At 40.8% G+C, this 20,076-nt stretch overlaps 1 protein-coding gene across 3 annotated transcripts in view; it reads right to left on the bottom strand.

Moving 5' to 3' along the window:
• FNDC3B (fibronectin type III domain containing 3B) overlaps positions 1 to 20,076 on the bottom strand; it is a 337,274-nt gene that overhangs the window by 149,894 nt on the left and 167,304 nt on the right. For all 3 annotated transcript variants that reach the window (XM_072752211.1, XM_072752212.1, XM_072752213.1), the window contains exon 4: positions 5,140 to 5,216. In XM_072752211.1, the coding sequence (XP_072608312.1) occupies positions 5,140 to 5,216 (77 nt within the window). The remainder of the gene's footprint in view (positions 1 to 5,139; positions 5,217 to 20,076) is intronic.

Here is a 20,076-nt window from a genome sequence, read left to right on the forward strand (position 1 = left end):
TCTTTAGATCTTTAGGTCCATGGCTTCAGTCCTTCTCAATCCCACCCCCGCCCCCCACACCAAAAAGACTGCAAAGCTGTCTTCCAAAGCTAGATGTTTATCTTTCTATAAGATGATGATCTCTTCATTACTGACATTTGTATTGATCAAACTGGCCAATTGTCTTTAAAGCACTTTCAGTACTAAATTATCTAATGAGGGGCCCCTGGGGGACTCAGCAGTTGAGTGTCTGCCTTCAGCCTAGGGCATGATCCTGGGGTCCCGGGATCAAGTCCCACATCAGGCTCCCTGCATGGAGCCTGCTTCCCCCTCTGCCTGTGTCTCTGCCTTTCTCTGTGTCTCTCATGAATAAATAAATAAAATCTTTAAAAAAAAATTATCTAACGAATGCTATAATCAAGATTTTCTCCACTGATTCCGATTAGTGTTACTAATGTCACATCTTTAATCATTCACCTGCCTCCCTCTTCAGTTTTCTTCCATTGATGGACCACCTTATTTATATGTGAGCAGCTGGTATTTTAGCACTGGAAATGCACGAGCAGCCATGCCACACATCCACCCGTGCATTGGCAGAAAGTAATGTCACAAAGCAAATACATGTATCAAGGCAGGCTTCTGATGCTGACTCTGAAATCACATTTCAGAGGAAACTAAGTCTGTGAACTGAGAAACACCTAGGTCACAATCCTGGTTCTACTTGGGACCTCAGTTTCCTCATATGTGAAGTTAAGATGGTGAAAACTAGTGAAGTCAGGAAAGCCTTTAGCACAGTGCACACCACACAGTAGTCACTCACACCGTCACAGGCTGCACCAACACAGGCTGGCCCATGTTTCCCAGCTGTGCCATAATAAATAACTAGGACCAGTCACCATCTTCCCCACACCACCCCCTTCCCTTCTCTTTTATAAAAGCTTTACTGGAATAGAATTTACATACCATAAAATCTTTTTAAAGTACCTCATTCAGTGGTTTTTAGTATATTCACAGAACACAATGACCATTCATTCACCACTACTTTAAGTTCCAGAACAATTTCATCACTCCTGAAGAAGTACCATACCCACTAGCAGTCATTCCCTAATACTGTCTCCCCCAGCTCCTGGCAATAATTAATCTACTTTTCAGTGTCTATGGATTTACTCCTTCCTGACATTATAAATAAGTAGAATGATACCGTGTCTAAGCTTCTTTCACTTAGCATAGTATTTTCCAGGTTCATCAACATTTTAGGATTTTCAGTACTTCCTTCTCATGGCTGAATAATATTCCATTGCATGCATATATATCATATCATGTTTATCCATTCATAAAGCTGAGGCCATTTGGTTTGTTTCCACTGAGGGGCAACGATGAATAATCCTGCTATGAACACCTCAAAGTTTTTGTGTTAACATGTGTTCCTTCCTCTTGAGTACACGCCTAGGAGTGGAAGAGCTGAGTCATGTGATAACTCTATTTAACTCCAAGCAAATGCTTTTCTTTCCAAAGCAGCTGTACCATTTCATATCGCCACATGCAGTGTATAACAGTTCCAATTTTTCCACACCCTTGTCGACACTTGTTATCATCAACCCTAACTACAGCCATCCTGGTACCTGTGAAGTGTATTTCACTGTGGTTTTGATGGGCATTTCCCTGATGGTTAACAATGTTCGGCATCCTTTCATATGCTGACAATTTACACATCTTCTTTGTAGAGATGTCTATTCTGATCCTTTGCTCATTTTTAAATTGGGTTGCCTTTTTATTCTTAAGATTTCCTATATAAATACTAGGCCCTTCTGAAATCTATGATTTGCATATATGTTCTTCCATACTTTCAGTTCCCTTTGCACTTTGTTGATAGTGTCAAAAAGTTCGGATTGAGCACCTAAAATTTCATTTGGATGGCATCAAATTTATTTTTTTCTTTTGCTGCTTGTGCCTTTAGTGTCATATCTAAGAATCAATTGCCTAATCCAAGATTATGAAATTTTACTTCTAGAGTTAGTTTTAGCTCTGACACACTTATGTCTATAACCTGCTTTAATTTTTGAATATGGTATGAGGTAGAGGTCCAACTTCATTTTTCTGCATTTGTATATCCAGTTGCCCAGCACCATTTGAAGAGACTATAATTCCCTCTTCTGCACTGTCTTGACATTCCTTTCTCTCTGAAATCCACATTCAGAGAATTTCATTCTTGTAGGTATCCATCCCTCTGATCTTAGTACTTTTCCAACTATCAGGCATTTTATTACTCCACTTGAACCTCCAAATCGTTGAAGCAAACCTATGCTATATTTACTTTATTTCAGCTTGGCCAGTCACTTACATTTAAAAACATTTATCAAGTACCTACGATTATAGGCCAGGCAGTATTCTAGATTCTCAGATGTAATACCAGAGGCAAAAAAAAAAAAAAAACCCAGAGGCACCAGGAGTTCTTGAGGATGGATATAAAACTGTATCATACTTCATGATGGAGACAGGGATGAAGCAACAAAGACGTAGAAAAAACAGAACCACCATCATTTCTGTGTTGGAGGTTCTTGAAAGGGTCACACTGAAGGGGGCCATCTGAACAAGAAAGGGGACTGAACTGTTCAGATGAAGAAGAGTTCTAGAGTATTCCAAGAAGAGGGAAATAATGGGCACAAAAGTAGGTAGTTGAGAAAAGGCCAGATATATCCAAGGGACAGAAGAAGTTTAAGGTGGTAGCAATGTAGGCCAACAGAAAAAAACTTTACTCTCCTAGGAACGAGAGTAAAGTTGACTATTAAAGATCCATCCGTTATACTTGAGAACTTGAATTCTGCTTTGATGCTATGTACACCCAGAAGAACTGTGGGGATACAATGCAGAGTTGATAGGCACAGGGACAGACTAGTATGGGGCACTTCTCAAATATGCCCAGCTGGGAGGAGAATTTGTGTGTGTGGGACTCTTTCCACAACTACATGACAAAATGTCCTCTGCTCCTTAGATCTCTTGGTGATAACAAGTCTCCTAAGACATTTTACACTTGGCTCCCCTCCCTCCTCATTTCTTTGAACGATACATGCCATGAGCTTTAAAAAGGTGTTGTACACACATTCTACCAGATTCTCAGTCTTCTTCCAAATTAATCATCTGTTTTACACAGACACTTCACTGTCTGACATCATTAAAGAGAGAGCGCTACCACGGAAGGTCATTTAACTCTGGGCCCATCTTCTGATCCGGGAACCCATCTAAATGAAATTGAATACATGCCTTAACAGATGGCTTTTTTCCCTTTTCTCAACTCAGAATCCAAATTATTCCATTTCTACTCTTCTTCCAATATCCTCTAGCATTTTCTGCCCTAATTGTCAGTTGAGAAAGTGCTTCACAATGTAATGTTTCCATCGTCAGTTTTACCAAAGTGAGTTTACAGCTCTGCTAGTAATCCTTTTACTTGGATTTTCTATAGAAGTTTTTATAGAATCAGAAAGATACCACAGCCTAAACTTCTCTATTTCTCCTAGGACTCTCAATAAATGTTTTGCAATTAATGCAATCACAGGGAAAAAAAAAAAACAAAAAACACTCTGCAGCTTCTCTTCACTAGAAATGTCCCAACTTTTAACTGCTATTCCTTAAATGGGCCTTTAGTATAAAAAGAGGTGTTATTTCTGCTATCACAATTGTGAGAACTGTACTCGGTTCAATGGAATGAAACACTTCCTCAAAATAAATGAGCGGGAGACATAATGGAATTCTACATTCCTTGTTCTTTTCTGTTAATTGACTGGTGACGTGAATGTGATCCATCATTACGTGTCCTGGCTGGACAGGCCTGCTCTGCACCCTTTCTCCTTCCAGTGATTCTTATTTACAAAGACTTGTGTAAAACAAGTCATTTATTTGCAACAGTGGGGAGACGGGCCAACATTTTGACTATTCAAAAAAAAAAAAAAAAAGAAAGAGAAAGAAAGAAAGAAAGAAAGAAAGAAAGAAAGAAAGAGAAAGAAAGAAAAAGAAAGATGTCAAATTGGCTCACGTAGAAGTAGGGATGGAAAAAATGAAATTATAGTGGCTGCACTACAGTTTAGACAGTGAAGAAATGGCTAAGTTTTAACATCAGAGAAGGATAAATCTTTGATTCCTGCCTGCACTTTAGCAAGTTTCCTATGCAGCTGCCAATTTTTTTCGCCTTAGCAAAATCATTAAATACTGAAAATTATACATTTTTAAACCACTTCAAAAGTGGAGAGACAGAGGAAAAATAGAAAGGAAAAAATCCAGAAGGATATAATCCAAAAAAATGTTTATGCAATGATTCTTCTGTGGGTAGTAAAATTATAAATATTTTCTTCTCTATTCTCTTCTGTCTTTTCTGATTTTTTTTTTTCCTAAGGAGTAAAGGATGCCCTTATAATCACACACACACAGACACACAAAAAAAGGGCAGGGAGAGAAAAAAAAATAGTCCGGCACCTGGAAAAGAAGCTGTACAGGAAGACAGTCAAAGAAGTGCACATTCCACACTGAGCACAGGTCAAAATGAAAGTATGTACAAACATCCACATTCTAGGTACCCTGAACACTGGAAACCTTGTCTAGTTTACCATTTAATATATTTTTTTAATTCTTCCAGTGTACCTCTGAAATTGCTGTTACTTTTTAAATTGCTATTGCTATTTTACTTAAGGAAAAAAGTCAAATTTCAGAGAAATTGAAGTACAAATAGCCAAGTTCTCACATCATACTCAGCAATTCACCAAGCCCAGGTGGGGCCACAGTACAGAGAAATGGGACTCCAATAATAAAGGGTGATCCCTATTTGCTTTAACAATGTCTCCTTTGGTATTTTACCAATTAAGTCTACAAACTCTTTTTTTCCAACAAATTGTGGTACAGATGGAAGGAAATCTCTACAGCACAACCGAGTGTGAACACACCTTGGCTGAGGACTGCCTAACAGCCTACCGTGTTTCTCTCCCTCTGGCTCTCTGACAAGTCAAGAGAGCAAGACTTGGGAGGGGCCATGTGGTGCTACCAAAATGAGGACAACTCTCGCCTTACCCTAACTCAGTGAACCTTGGAATAAGTTTTGGAAGCCTCAGCATATATTCTCTTGGAACAATGATAGTGCTTATAGTGAGTGGAGAAGCCTGTCCAGTGGTTTACCTGTGAGATATAACCTGGAGGCACATGGATGGGAGGAATGGACCCATTAGGTGACATCATGGGAACTTCAGCAGGTCCTATGAAAGACAAAAATAAGACATTAACAGCTGAAGGAATACACATTATTCAAAATAATTATTGGTATTTTAAAAATATCAAGAATGAAGACAATTACTTTGACTATTTTCTCTTCAATAATTGGGACACATGCCTAAGAATTGAAATCATGGATAAAAATGAATTCTCCAGCTATATAAGGAGGAAAAAAAAAAACCCAACAACACAAAACTATGAGCATCTTTATAAATATTTAATGATTCCCAGAGCCTCAAGTTCCATAAACCAAGGCTGTTCAGTTAAGAATCATCTAACAAAGTACAGCAAAATGATTTTTTTTTGCCTTTAAAAGAATGTATTGGTAATAAATGCTTAAACAAATGTTTAAATGTGTTTGTCTCCTCTAATTTATATCTATCTATCTATCTCTCTCTCTCTCTCTCTCTCTCTCTCTCCTCTGGTTTAAAAGGCTCCTGTACACTTTGGGTTTATAATTTTCATTTCAATTATTTTCAATAAGTTACTATAACATACCAACTATTTGAAACAGAAGAAACCTTTAAAATACTCCAAATGAGTTTGTTATGCCTCTTACGTTATAAGACGGGGAAAAATAGATCACGTTTTAAAACTAGGCATTATCAGAATCAGGCATATCAGAATACTCATGTCAAATTTACTTGGATTATTTCAAAGTAAAGCATTCAGTGAACAAGATGTTAGTTTCAAAAAATTAAATTCAATATATGTTAATCACACATCTATGGCAAACAAAGAATAGAAAGGCAGCACTCAGTTATCTAAGACACAGTCTGAGTGAATAATTACAAAGAAACTGATGGTCATAACATTAAAATCAACTTCTAACACCCTTCCCATGACCCTCTGATGAAATGTTTTCCGAGGAAGTGCAAGCACCTCACGGTCACTGGTTTTCGTTTGGGTGCCTGGCTCCCCTAGTTAGCAACCCACTGCCCGGGTGTCAATCCAAAGCTGTGTTTCTAGTCTGAGATGCGACTTCCTGGCTCCAAGTGCCTCGTATTGTTTATTTGCTTTCTCCTAATGCGTGTTGTGCTGCCGGCGATTAAAATTGTTCGGTTGTAACAAAACCCAAGAAAAACACAACACTTTCCTTGGCAAAAAAAAAAAAAAAAAAAAAGACCGATGCCTCCACCCAGTGCTGCATCTACACTATAAGCATGATGCACCTTTCTCCTCAGAGGGCAATCCAGTGTGATGTCGCAGCAGAGAGCCAGTGCAGCGTGTGGAGGGACAAGGATACTGGCTGCCTACTAGCAGGTCTGCAAGTATAGGAGGGAAAAAACTAGGGGCAGGGCAGAAAAGATGCTAATATTCATGCAACACTCCTCATGACTAGAGTTCACTCCAACTCCATGGACAATACACCCAAACAACTAAACTATCTGTGAGGCTCTAATACACACAAAACCACAGCAGTTGCTCACATGCTAACACACTAGTAGGCAATTAAAGCAAAAGGCAACAACAACATGAGTGGATAATTGCATGAAACCATTCCCTTTTAAAGTATGATTTAAACGGATACATCCACCAGCCCCGGAGGCACTTTCCAAATCATCTTCCAGATCCGTCTTTCTCATCAGCCTTAACATTTTGGTCATAGCCATCAAGACATTTAGGTGTTTACTAAACATTTTTACTTGATTTGACTCACCGGGAAAAAAAAGAATCCTAGGCAAGGACACCAGCCTTAGCACTCCCTGAAACCTGAGTCAATGCTCTCGGCTCCATAAGCAGGCATCAGAGGCCTCCGCCTGGGTTTCAGGCCCCAGCTCACTATTCATACGGATTCGGTGACCTTAGACAATTTTGACTTTCTGAGCTTCACTTCTCAACAGGTGCACATGAGAATGACAATTCTTACCCCCCTGAATTGGGTTTAAAGATTAAATTCAATAATACATGCAAAAGTGCTTAAATCACTGCATGGTACAGCAATCACTCATGAAAAAGTTAGCGATCTTCACAATTTTTTTTCATTTGATTTACAACTTTTTGCTTTTTCTTGTTTGTTGCAATTACACTGAGTACATTTTTTTAAATACTCCATGTTCCTATAATACATAAAATCAACAAGTGTACACTTTGTACGATACCGACCCAGGAGGCAAAGCTTGCTCCTGCGATAAATACAGTACAGACTGTGAACAGAAATGCTTCCATCTCCATAAAGTATTGCTTTTTAATCACCGAACTATATACCAGGCAAACAGTCTCTTAACCCTAGGCATGACCCCTAAAACTGTTAAAGTCATTTGTATAAAATGCTTTAAAGCATGTAGGACAAGTAAGTGATTTACAGCCAGAAAATGTTTTCTTCCTGGCCTTGATTTCAAAAGTAGCCAAATGACTTTACCATGCTGGTTCCCCCTTCCTCTTGTCACCGTCATCAAACCCTTTCAAAGGGCATTGCGAAATATATAGCCATGGCTCCCAAAACTCAACTATGCCTTGGAACCCTAAGTTCCTCTCCTTTCTGAAGCAACCCACTGCACCCACAGGCATCTAGGAGTGTAAAAGCTAGCAAAATTAAATCCATTCACAATGGTAGTATGAGAAGTTCCTGTTTCTCTTAAGTACTTAACCTCAAAAACTGAGTTTACTGCCTCTGCACAACTGTTAGCGTTTGAGAACCTTCTGGTATTATTACAAACCTTCCCTAATTAAAACAAACTTCTCTTCCTAAACTTCTAGGGCTACTTGGTTCCTTTTGATTTTTTAATTGATGTCCTTTAATCACACAGGACTTAAATGATAAGCCTCTTAGAATACGGTGAAAATGCTCTCTTCTTGTTCAAACTAATACTGGATAGGTTAGGCGGGGAAGCCACATAATTTTCTTAAACAAGCCAACCTCTGACTTTACTGGGAAATCACTGAACTATTAAACTTTTGGGGGGGAAAGAAAAAAAAAAAACTTTAAATCTCTGAGGCATTTGGAAACTCCTTTAATTAAACCCTTGTGTTACATCTAGATGGGTCTACACAGATATATGCATTCATAGATTAAATAATTTGAAAACCAAAGTAAACAAACATATAACTCCAAACTACAGTCAGATTTTTTTTTTTTTGAGAAAATAATTAAGCAAGCTCAGCTAGAGACCACATGAACTCTTCCATAGACAGATGAAAAATGTCACATGCACAATTTTTAGAATGGAAGCAGAATGTTCGCTAAAAGCCAAGTAACTCCATGAAAAAATGCCTTGGGAAATGTGATCGATTTCAGGTTTTAGCCTATGACTTTCAAATGTCAAGAATTCCTTTTTTTAGTTGAACAAGATGTTAGACACAAACAAGAACTATGATTGCTTATAGTCCTTAAAAAATTAAAGTGCAATATGTAAGTACGTCATCTAACATCTTAAAATTCTGCTAGCATTTGTTAACAAATTGATTTTTGGTTTGCTTATAGCAAACCTTAAACAAGAAAGGTTGGAGAACAGTTTAGTCAACCAACAGTCATTCCTGCAAGGATGCTAGGACTTCACTCCCACATCAAAGAGGCTGAAGGAAAGCCCAGCAGTGTTGTATTTTTAGGACCACACATGGCCCTGGAGAGTTTCTGAGCTCCTGCCAAGGCTGTGAGTAAGGACATCCTATTTCCCTCTGTGCTTCCTCCTGCTACCAGTGACTCTCAGAGCTCACATACGTAGATAACCCAGGTTCTGATGCTAAACTCAGCATTTTCACCTATTCTGGGAGCAAGGTTACCCAGACTGACTTGAGGTGAGCGTACAAAGGAGAGTCAGAAATCTGAAAGGGGTGGAAAATCGGAATACGGGGTATTAAGTATCATTCAAACCAGCTTTAGAAAAAGACCAGCTATAAATAAATAATTACACCACAACTCTGGACAATTTTAAATGGTATTTTAAAAAGCTGAGTATTCACCAATAGGTAAACAAGTAGTGAATAAATAGTACATCTGTCTACAAACTAGTACTTGTGTGTTCAAATGGCTATTTTCAACAACAGCCCTTAGTAGCGATCGATCACATTCTTATCTTGATATTTAAATATTATCTTATTCAGGGACCCCTGGGTGGCTCAGTGGTTGAACATCTGCCTTTGACTCAGGTCATGATCCTGGGGTTCTGGGATCGAGTCCCACACTGGGCTCCCTGCCGGGAGCCTGCTTCTCCCTCTGCCTGTGTCTCTGCCTCTCTCTCTGTATTTCTCATGAATAAATGGATAGAATTAACAAATATACATTATCTTATTGAAAATGATGTAAAAGAGGCTGAGACGACAAACAGCAAGGTAAAAGAAAGAGAAAAAAAAAAGCAAAGGCACAGTAATGATGTGACAAAAATCCAACAAACCCTATGAAAGTGACCACTGTGTCTTTCTAAATAGCCGAAAGAAAAATTCCTGGTGGCAGCAGTAGTCCTAAGGATACGTCCATAGGTAGCAGGTAAGCAGACACTTAGAGTGAAAGTAATTATCAGAATAAATGGTCTAAATTAAAGTGTACTTGTGTTATTTGCCGTTGATCTAAAACTGAATATGAAATATGAGGTTTTCTGATGAATGCTGTGAATAACCAATAATGAATCTCCAATTATTTATGGTGACACAAGACATGTAGACAAGGTAAGAGATTGTGTAGGCACTTTGGGAAACTCTAACATTCTTTTTTTAATTTTTATTATTTTTTAAAAACTATTCAACATGGATTAATCTCACAAGAGAGCTAAAAAGAATACAAAGAAATAAAGCAGGTCTTCAAAACACATGTCCTAACCTCAAAGAAACTCAAAATGGAGCACAATCATTCTTAAACTTCAGCGTATACCAGAGTCATCTGGAGGGTTTCTTAAAATCCAGACGGCTAAACTCTAGAGCCGGTGGCAAGTATTAGTGTTTCTAGCCAGTTTTCAGGTGATATACAAGCTGCTGGCCAAGGGCCACACTTTGATAACCTCTGACTTGGTGGGTTGAAAAATGATAAGCATCCATAGCTAACACCATACTCAATGGGTAAAGAAATCTTTCCCCCTACCACCAGGAACAAGACAAGAACGCTCACTCTCACCACCACTCTTCAACAGAACAATTGAGGGGTGGGGAGGACAGGCATCCAAATTGTAAACGAGGAAATAAAACTATATGTACTCACAATACATAATCCCTATGTGGAAAATCCTACAGATCCATAAAAAAAAATTAGAGCTAATAAATGAATTCAGTACATTTGTAGGTTACAACAGCAACGCATCAGTCAACTGAGTTTTTCTATACCAACAATGAACAATCCTGAAAAGGAAATTTTAAAAGGACCAATCCCCATTTACAACAGCATCGAAAAGAATACCTAGAAATAAATTTAACCAAGGCGTGGATGTGTGAAAATCTTATTCCTGAAATAAATTAAAAAGAAATCCAACTACAGAACACCTAAATAAAGACATGGAATGAAGACTTAATATTGTTAGGATGGTAATATACTCCAAGTGACCGACAGAGGCAGCAACGTAACCATCAAAATTCCAATGGCCTTTTCGGTAGAAATGAAAAGGCTGATCCCTAAAGTCATATGGAATTGCCAAATGCCTCCAAACAGACAAAAAGAATGAAGTTGGGCCTCTATTTGCCGTCACATACAAAAATTAACTGAAAATGGATCAGAGACTTGAATATAAGGCCTAAAGCTATAGAACTCTTAGAAGAAAACAGGGTGCATTTCATGATATTGAATTTGACAATCGACTCTGAGATAATACCAAAAGCACAAGCAAAAAAAGGGAAAATACTCTGGAATTCATCAAAATTACAAACTTTCGTGTAGAGGACATTTTTAAGAAAGTGAATACAGAAATTACAGAAGGAGGAAGAATATTTACAAATCATGTATCTTGTAAGAGACCTGTATCCCAAGTATGTAAAAGATTCTTACAACAGAACAACAACAACAACAACAAAAACCAGCCCAATTTAAAAAGGGGCAAAAGGCTGGAAGAGACATTTCACCCAAGATGTACAGTCAACAAGTATGACATGTTCAATGCCATTAGTCATTAGGGAAACACAAATCAAAACCACAGTGAGATACCAATTCACATCCACTGCAATGGCTCTTCTCAGAAAAATGGAAAATAAGTGTTGGGGAGGATGTGGAGAAATTGCAACTCTTATACATTGCTGGTAGGAATGTTAAATGGTACAGCCCCTATGGAAAGCAGTTCGGTGCTTCCTCAAAAAGTTAAATATAAAATTATTATATAGTCCATCAATACAACCCCTAGGTATATAACCAGAAGAAGAAAAAATAGGAACTCAAATATGCATGCACACCTGTTCCCAGCAGCACTACTGACAATAACCAAAAGATGGAAACAGCCAAAATGTCCATTCAAGGATGAAGGGGTAAATAAAATATGATATAATGCAATGAAATATTACTCAGCCATAAAGCGATCAAATAGTGATACATGATCTCATGCTATGAAGACGAACCTTGAAAACATGTTAATTAAAAGTCAGACACAAAAGATCACATATTGTACGATGATTCCATTTATGAAATATCCAGAGTAAATAAATCAGTAGAGACAGAACTCAGACTTGAGGTCTCCAAGGGCTGAGGGGTAGGAAGGATCTGGAGAGAAACTGCTTACGGGGTGGGGTGCAGGGTTTCTTTTTGAGATGATGAAAATGTTTAAGAATAGAAGCAGTGATTGCACAACACTGTGATTTACTAAATGCCAATGAATTAAAATAGTTAAATTTACATTATGTGCATTCACTTCATTTTTTTAAGATATGAACATCTAACCAAAAAAAAAAAAAATGTAGGGGTGCCTGGGTGGCTCAGTTGATTAAACATCGGCCTTCTGCTTAGGTCATGATCTCAGAGTCCTGGGATGGAGCTCCAGGGTCAGGCTCCCTGCTCAAGTCTGCTTCTCCCTCTGCTCCTCCTCCCTCTTCTGCACCCCCCCCCCAAAATAAATAAATAAAATCTTTTTTAAAAATGTAAAATAGGGCAGCCCGGTGACTCAGTGGTTTAGTGCCACCTTCGGCCCAGGGCGTGATCCTGGAGACCCGGGATCTCCCAGTCGAGCTCCCTGTGTGGAGCCTGCTTCTCCCTCTGCCTGTGTCTCGGCCCCCCTCCCCTCTCTGTCTCTCATTAATAAATAAAATCTTTTAAAAAATCTAAAATAGGAAAATTGGGGTTACTAATAAACTACCAGAGGCAATGGAGTATAAATCTCCTATAGCACAACTTCATTCCTGATACATTAGTATTTGGGAGGATGCTATTTCGAGATGCTGTGCTCAGCAAAGACCAGTAAGATACATTCTCTCTCCGCAAAGGACTGATAGTCTAATTACAGGGATGCAGACATATAAACAAATAAACACAAGGAGGCATTTCAGGCACTGTCTAAATTTAGCAAAATTTTAAGAGATTGTCATCCCATGGACATGATAGTAATTACAGAAATGAACGTTTATAAGGCCCTTTGGATTTAGTAGAGTAGTTCGGTTGTTTCTAATTTTACTTTCCTTTGGGAGTAAGACGTGTTATTCCTGAAAATGTTGCTGCTAAGTAAGTCATTTTCCTTCCAGGTGTAAGTTTCCTATAGAAGCCAGGTAGAGAGGGCACATTTCTGTGGCTCAGATAAGCTGCTCTGTCTGTGACCTGTAACTACTTCTTCCCAAAGGCATCCTGCCAGAGAGGAAACAGGCTGGGAAGAGTAGAATCTGAGGCCTGCAAAGAGCAAAAACGCCTTGAAGCTAAGGAGGCCTGGGTTTGAAAGAACCTCACCACTTTCTAGCATGACCTTGGGCAAGTTTCTTAAAATCTCTCTGATTAGCAGTTTTCTGACCTAAAAAAAGGGATGACCAAAGGCTATTGTCAAGAGTTGTTCTGAGGACTACAAGGTGTCATGTACAGAAAAGTACCCAGCCTCCTGGTGCCTGGTCAGATACCGGTGTTTTAACAATGTTAACATTGTGCAACTAGAAGAAAAATACTGTATGAACAAAAAGATTAATAGTGTGCAATCATTTACCACAGAGACAAATGAAGAATTACAGTCTCTCAAATGAGCAAGTTAATTGTTTGTTTTTGGCATTTTTTCTCTTAAAAACAGTCCCATCTTGTAGCTTGGAAACAGTACCCTCCATTGAAAAATGTAATGCACTCTAGATATATTCATTATGATGAAAAAATAAGAACCAAATTTGAAAAAGGGAAGGAAGGATGCTTTCCCATGGTCATCTACTTCTCCATCCTAATCCTAGCTCTCTACCTTTCCCTCAAATTACCTGCTATCTTTCCCTAATTTCTAGGAAACCTTAGAAAGTTGAGTGTGCCTAACTTCCAAAAGTCCTGAGACAGCTCTAAGTCAAAGGACCAGCCCTTGTTTTCTGAAAGTCAATCCTCTACACGTCTCTGACATTGGCTTTCTTACAAGAATTTCTAGTCTGGCTCAGCCATTGTCCTTAAAAGTAGCAAGTGACCATAACAACAAATTGCCTAATGACTAAACATTCCTGCTGAAACCTTCTTGAAGTTAACTGCTATACCGAGAACCAAAACTGAGTCACTGATAGAATTCATAAATAACGGGTCACCGCCTCTTATCACTTAACCATTTCAACACACAAGGAGGTGGCGTGTTAGTTATTAAGCCTGTTTTGCCGATTTGAAACGCAAGTCTTTCCTTTCCAAATATTACTCTTGGAATTTGCCTTGCTGCTTAGCTGTAACAAGGGCTTTAGGAATTGGGGAGACAAGGATTTAACTCTCACATGAGACTAAACTTCCTGAATCCCAATTTTCTTCAATTTCAATAAAACTGAGATATCTACCCAATTTACCTTATCAAGTTGTTTCTAGGCCTAAATGTTAATAAAATCCATATAATTACTGTGTGATCAGAGTGCTCCAGTTACGTTAGTTAATATTTTTTTGGACTCCATTCAATAAACCCTTATCGTACAAGATGCTGTAAGGAATTAAAAGCCACAGAGAGGATTTTACAACAGCTATGTTAGCAATAAACTACTATATAAATAAGCAGCAATTGCTTTATTAGAGGCCAAGAGCTCTAGAGCTGGACAATAAAAATCATCCAGAGGGTAGGTAAGGGAAGCGTACTGCAAGCTCCCAGTGATTGGCAAGGAAGAGTGAAGTGAGCTGCTGAATCCATTCACTACAGGCGTCATGATCTGACAGTTTTAAAAAAGAACCTGATTTAAATCCAGGGCTTCAGAAATACAAACTCATACTGTCAAAGATATCAGGTACTAGGAGAGGCCAGTAGGACAGCCCTCAGCTCCCGATTTCAGGACCCTTGCCTGCTGCTTTGTTCAGTTCCACAAACCTTTGCTGAACCCGATCTAGCTGCCAGACCCCGCGCAGGATGCCAAGGACACAATGACATTGAAGAGAACAAGCATTTCTGGTCTTAATTATGGAGAGAATGGCATGCAGAATGAGTAATGCACAGGTGCACAGGCGTGCGTGGGAGAGGGGACAGCCCAGCTTTGTGGCCTGAGGCTTCTGGGACAGACACTGTGCATCTAGGCATGGAGTCAGGCGCATAGCCCAGACATCCCAAGCAGCAGGACTATTTGGTGCAACCGTAGTCTAGCAATAGAGATGATTCAAGAATTAGGTAGAAGGCCTAGGAGGAACAGTTCAAGAAGTTGCTCTTTGGAAACAAAACAAAACAAAAACAAACAGTGGGTTCACCCTGCTGCTGAAGCTGGACCTCCCAAGGCCTCGGGAGGCCTTGCTTTCAAGGGTCCCTTTATTGTCTTATCCAAATTCAGGATAGAATTTACCAGTCTGCAAATGAAGCACGTTGACTATCACCCTGTTAGTGAAACTATCTAAGCGAATAGTATCATTCGGTCTGTCTCTGTTTTGATTTTTAATGTCAGGTTTTAATGTCAGATAATCCAGGAATTTGCTTGTATATACTTAAACCCAGACCCTTCTAAACTTCAGAGCTCTCAGGAATGATGCTAATACAACTCAACAGTATTAAGGAAGGACTTCTGATATGTTTTAAGTCTCTACAAATATTAGCAGTGAAATTAAAATAAAGGGATCAAAAGGGGTAGGATGCCCTTTATTTCAAAGCCTTCTTCCCCAGCATATTTCCTATTGTGCCCATTAAGGGCACTGGAGGCCTGCACCCCTCCCCCACAGAGCCAAGAGGACCATATCGCCCAACAGCTGGTATTCCTGCTAATAAGGGACCCAAGGGGGAGTCACCAGGAACACCGAACTGCCCAAAAGGGCTCAGCAGAATTCCCGTGAGCCCCTCAGGCAGTCTCCTTGAGGGCAACAATTTACTAGAGCAAAGTATTTCACATTTTATTCTAAACATCCTACAACAAAACACAAACTGTTGTCTTTTAAAGACAATCAGGAAAGCCTATTAGTTTTGTAGGGGAAAGAAAGAATCAGAAAGATTACTCTTTAAAAGCTGATGGCAGGGGGACACCTGGGTGGCTCAAGCGGTTGGGCGCCTGCCTTCCGCTTAGGTCGTGACCCTGGGGTCCTGGGATCAAGTCCCCTGTTGGGCTCCCTGCGTGGAGCCTGCTTCTCCCTCTGCCTGTGTCTCTGCCTCTCTCTCTCTCTCATCTTTAAAAAAATAAAAATAAATAAAAAAAAAAAAAGCTGATGGCAGGAAAGCAGCATGCCAGCAGGAACGGGTTTCCAGGGGTTGCCTTCATTCTATCGACCAGCTTCCTCCGCTCTCCGGAAGGGCCCTGAAGGGGAGGGGGGTGGAGGACACGTCCGCTCTTCCTCCCAGGCCCCCCCACTCCCACCCCATTGGGCTGGCCACAGGCCCTCTTCTTGCAGGACGGATGAACAGCGAGCAAACCCCAAGACAGCCAACAGCTATTGTCCTGACAACTCTGAAGAGCCTCTCGAGCCGTGCTCGGCTTCACGATCCCAAGGTCATGCGCTAGGGGGACAAGTCTGAAAACAGTCCCGAGATTATTAACCAGGCGATCTGCGACCGCATTCCTTATAAGCTGTTGGACACTGCTCACATTACACGTGAGAACACGGACCCCCACCCACCAGAGGGCTGGACTACAAAGGGTGACGGGCGCCCCCCAGTACACGGGGACAGGCAGTCACCGGTGCCCTCACGAGGTTTGCAAGACAAACCAAAGAGGACCCCCTTTGAAACTACTCTCGGGTTGGCTCCTCGGCGGCCCCCGCAGGAGGCCTGCCATCAAGGAAAGCCTCGGGCTGCCCACATCCCAACACGGCTTACGGCTTCGTTCTGTTAACACACCTCAGAAACATCTGAGATCCTGGAACGGGGCTACTTTTTAAAAAGCAATGGTTATCATGGAAACGGAAAAAAAGGAGCTTCGACATGTCAGGAGACACAAGGGACGGCTGAGCTTCCCGATGCCATTTGCGCTCCAGTCGAGGAGGCCGCTCCCTCACGCAGCCGCCCAACGTCAGGCTGGATAGGGTCTCTCCCAACCAAGACCTGCACTCTTCTGAATCAACCTGATTTTTCAAAAGCGTTTTGATTGCTAATAAAAATTCTCTCAATTGTCCCGCGGCTGGGATCTAATGATGGGTTTTGGAATGACGAGCTGGATGTGGAGCTCTCGCCTCTGCCTTACCTACAGCACCTCACAGGGGAAGCCCGGGAAGTAAAGGAGAGTCCTACAGACCAGCCGTGTTTACACAGCCTGCTGCTTTTACTCCTGTGTTTGTAGGGGAAAAACAAAGGGCAGGCCCGGACTGACAGTAAACAACCACCACAAATGGGAGAGACTCTCTCATTTGAAGTCTGATCAAAGGCAGTCAGTAAACACCTCTGGGTAACTGTGGGAAGGCTGGGTCACCCTGGCCAGCTATTTTCTCAGCTATAAAAATGTGCTGACATAGTTACTGTTGGAGGGGCAGCAGCCTGCTTTATGGCATCAATACTTTCTAGTCCTGGCACACTGGTTCCACAGAAACAATTCTGCCCAGCAGTCTACAATTTCACTTTTAAATATCAACCCTCCCCGCACTAAGGGTCAAATGAAACTAAAGGGTCTATGCTTAGGGAAGAGGTCACCCGGAAAGGTTGACTCCTCGCTGACTCACTGCTGTTTTTTTTCTATGCTGAAAAGCAGCAGGCTTCTCACGAGAATGGATATATTTTATTTAAATTTTACTTTTTAAAGAGGATTTCTTTTTTTTTTTTGATTTTAGAATGAGAGAGAGTGAGAAGGGGGGTGGAAGGGAGACACAGAATCTCAAGCAGACCTATGCAGGGTCAATCTCACCCAAAATCAAACGTCAGATGCTTAACTGACTGAGTCACCAGGGCAGGGCGTCCCAGAGAATGGATGGATTTTAAAGTTATGTCATCCAGACAACTACGGGCCCTCAGTTTGCTTAACGAGGAATGGCCAAGACTATGCCTACAGCCTAATAGGATAGGTCAGAAGGGAAGAAGGCAAAATTATCAATGTGCTCAGTAAAAACGAACAAATTATATCCAAATGGGAATCTCACATACAGTACTCATGCTCAGTGGTTATTAAACAAGAGCAGAGCCACAAACAGATATGCAACACATACAAACACATGGGCAACTCCTGTAAAGTCCCTCAAGGTAAAATGTGAGGACTGTACCCACCCCTCCCTTTCCAAACACTCCTACTCAGACTGAACTGTGAGCATGAATATTTGTCTTTTCCTCCATCGCTGCCTCTGAGAAACCACTGTTGCTTTGTGACTCCTCTTCATATAACCCCCAGGTATATATGTGCACCTGTCCCGAGGTTCGACAAGACACACCTTCCCGCCATGTACACTTTTGGTGAACTTAAACATCAAAACATTCAATTAAAAATTTTCTGGCCACAGATAGGAGGTCAGGTCTGTTAGGCCGCGTGCTACTAGAACAAAGTGAATAGCAGATACAGAGAAGGAAGGGTTTGGGGTAGAAAGCTGACCCTCTCTTTGAAAAGAGGGGAGGATCTAAACAGCCTAACATGGAATAAGGGGCAGGGAAAGCAGGAAGAGAAAATAATCTTGTGGGCTTGGGGCATTGGTTTTGGTGGGGAGGGGAGTAGAATACAAACCACGCAGAGAACCACACTCAGTACAGGGCCCCAATTAATCTCAAATGAATTGTTTTCCAATCAAGGTGACACAGGGACTAGACAGTCCATGGTGTCAGGAGCATGATATTCAAGATGGCAATATATAAACAGCATCACTGGAATACACCAGTCACTGGTTCACTTTAGCTTTTGAGGGGTATTTTTTTAAAGTTCTTCTCTTCAACATGCCCCTCAGCCCCAAACCAATGGTGCTTAGGGGAGATACAAGTTCCAGTCTGCAGGGCTTCAGGCAAGTCACTTCACTGTCCATATTAACTGCCTCAAATGCAAAGTAAAAGAAACCTAAGAAATTCTATGCTTTCTTGAAGAGTAATACACTACATGGCATCGTTGCCGTGTACATCTATGTGTACATTTATTCATGATAGAGAGAGAGAGAGAGAGAGAGAGGCAGAGGGAGAAGCAGGCTCCATGCTAGGAGCCCAACGCGGGACTCGATCCCAGGACTCCAGGATTGCACCTGGGCCAAAGGCATGTGCTAAACCGCTGAGCCACCCAGGGGATCCCCAGCTTTGCAGATTCTAGAAAATAGCTGTTGGTTGACAATCCCTAAAATCCTTCCAGTTGTAAACCTCAAATGTGAGCTACATTAGAATCCCTGGGGCCTTCTGAAAATGTAGATTTCCAGACCTCTGGTATCTGCTTTTTTTCCCCCACAGGCTGGCCACCTCTCCTTGTCGCTGCCACCCCCCAACCTCCCACCAACCACACACTTCACTGATTTTGATATAGGTGCTCTATGGATGAGTCTGGGAAATAGTAAGCTAGACAGAACACAATAAAAATAAGTAAAAGAAGCAAGCACCTTCAAGATCCTTGAGCACATCTCATCTGTACTTACTATAAGCAAAAGTAGCAGAGTCTTCCTTTCAACATAATGTTAAAAAGTGAAGAGGGAAAATAAGTCAGCAGAGTTCTATACGTCTTATCCCACCGATGGGTATTTAGCTGAATATATTTTAACTAACAAAGATGACTATAATTTGGCAAAAACTAATCCTCTAGTTTTAATCATAATAAAGCAACTATCAGTTATACTTCAAGGCAACAACAAATGACCCTAAGGTTTCCTATAATATAGAATAATAAGCACTGTGAAGAAATAGTCTTATATAATCACTGCATTCATTTACATGATTCCTGGCCACCAGTCATAGTTCACTATGAAACTCTATACACCTAAGAATAGGTAAACAGGGGACGCCCGGGTGCCTCAGTTAAGCATCTGCCTTGGGCTCAGGTCATGATCTCAGGGTCCTGAGATCCAGTCCCACGTCACAAGGAGTCTCCCAGCGCATAGGGCTCCTTGCTCAGCAGGGAGCCTGCTTCTCCCTCTGCCTGCCCTTCCCCCTGTGAGTGCACGTGCTCTGACAAATAAATAAAATCTTGGGGAAAAAAAAAAAAAGAATAGGTAAACAGGTAGAGCAGATAGATCAAATCTTTATAAATGTTTTCAGCTGCCTGCCAAAATCACAGAAATCAGACTTCCCCTCGGGGTGGGAAGGATCTTAAAGGTTATTGGATCCAGTTCCCCATCTGAGAATTGAACTGCTAAACAAACTACCTAGCAAGTGGCCAGAATACTTCAAGTAATGTGGAGTTCGCATCCTCAAAATGCACCAAATCCATTTTTCCGCAATCTTACTTGATAAATGGTTTTCCCTTTGTTAAAAAGAAAACCACAGGCCCAAATGGCATCACTTAGGTTAAGGCCTCAAA

This window comes from Vulpes vulpes, chromosome 3 (genome assembly GCF_048418805.1).
Source record: "Vulpes vulpes isolate BD-2025 chromosome 3, VulVul3, whole genome shotgun sequence".
NCBI classification, from domain to species: Eukaryota; Metazoa; Chordata; class Mammalia; order Carnivora; family Canidae; genus Vulpes; species Vulpes vulpes.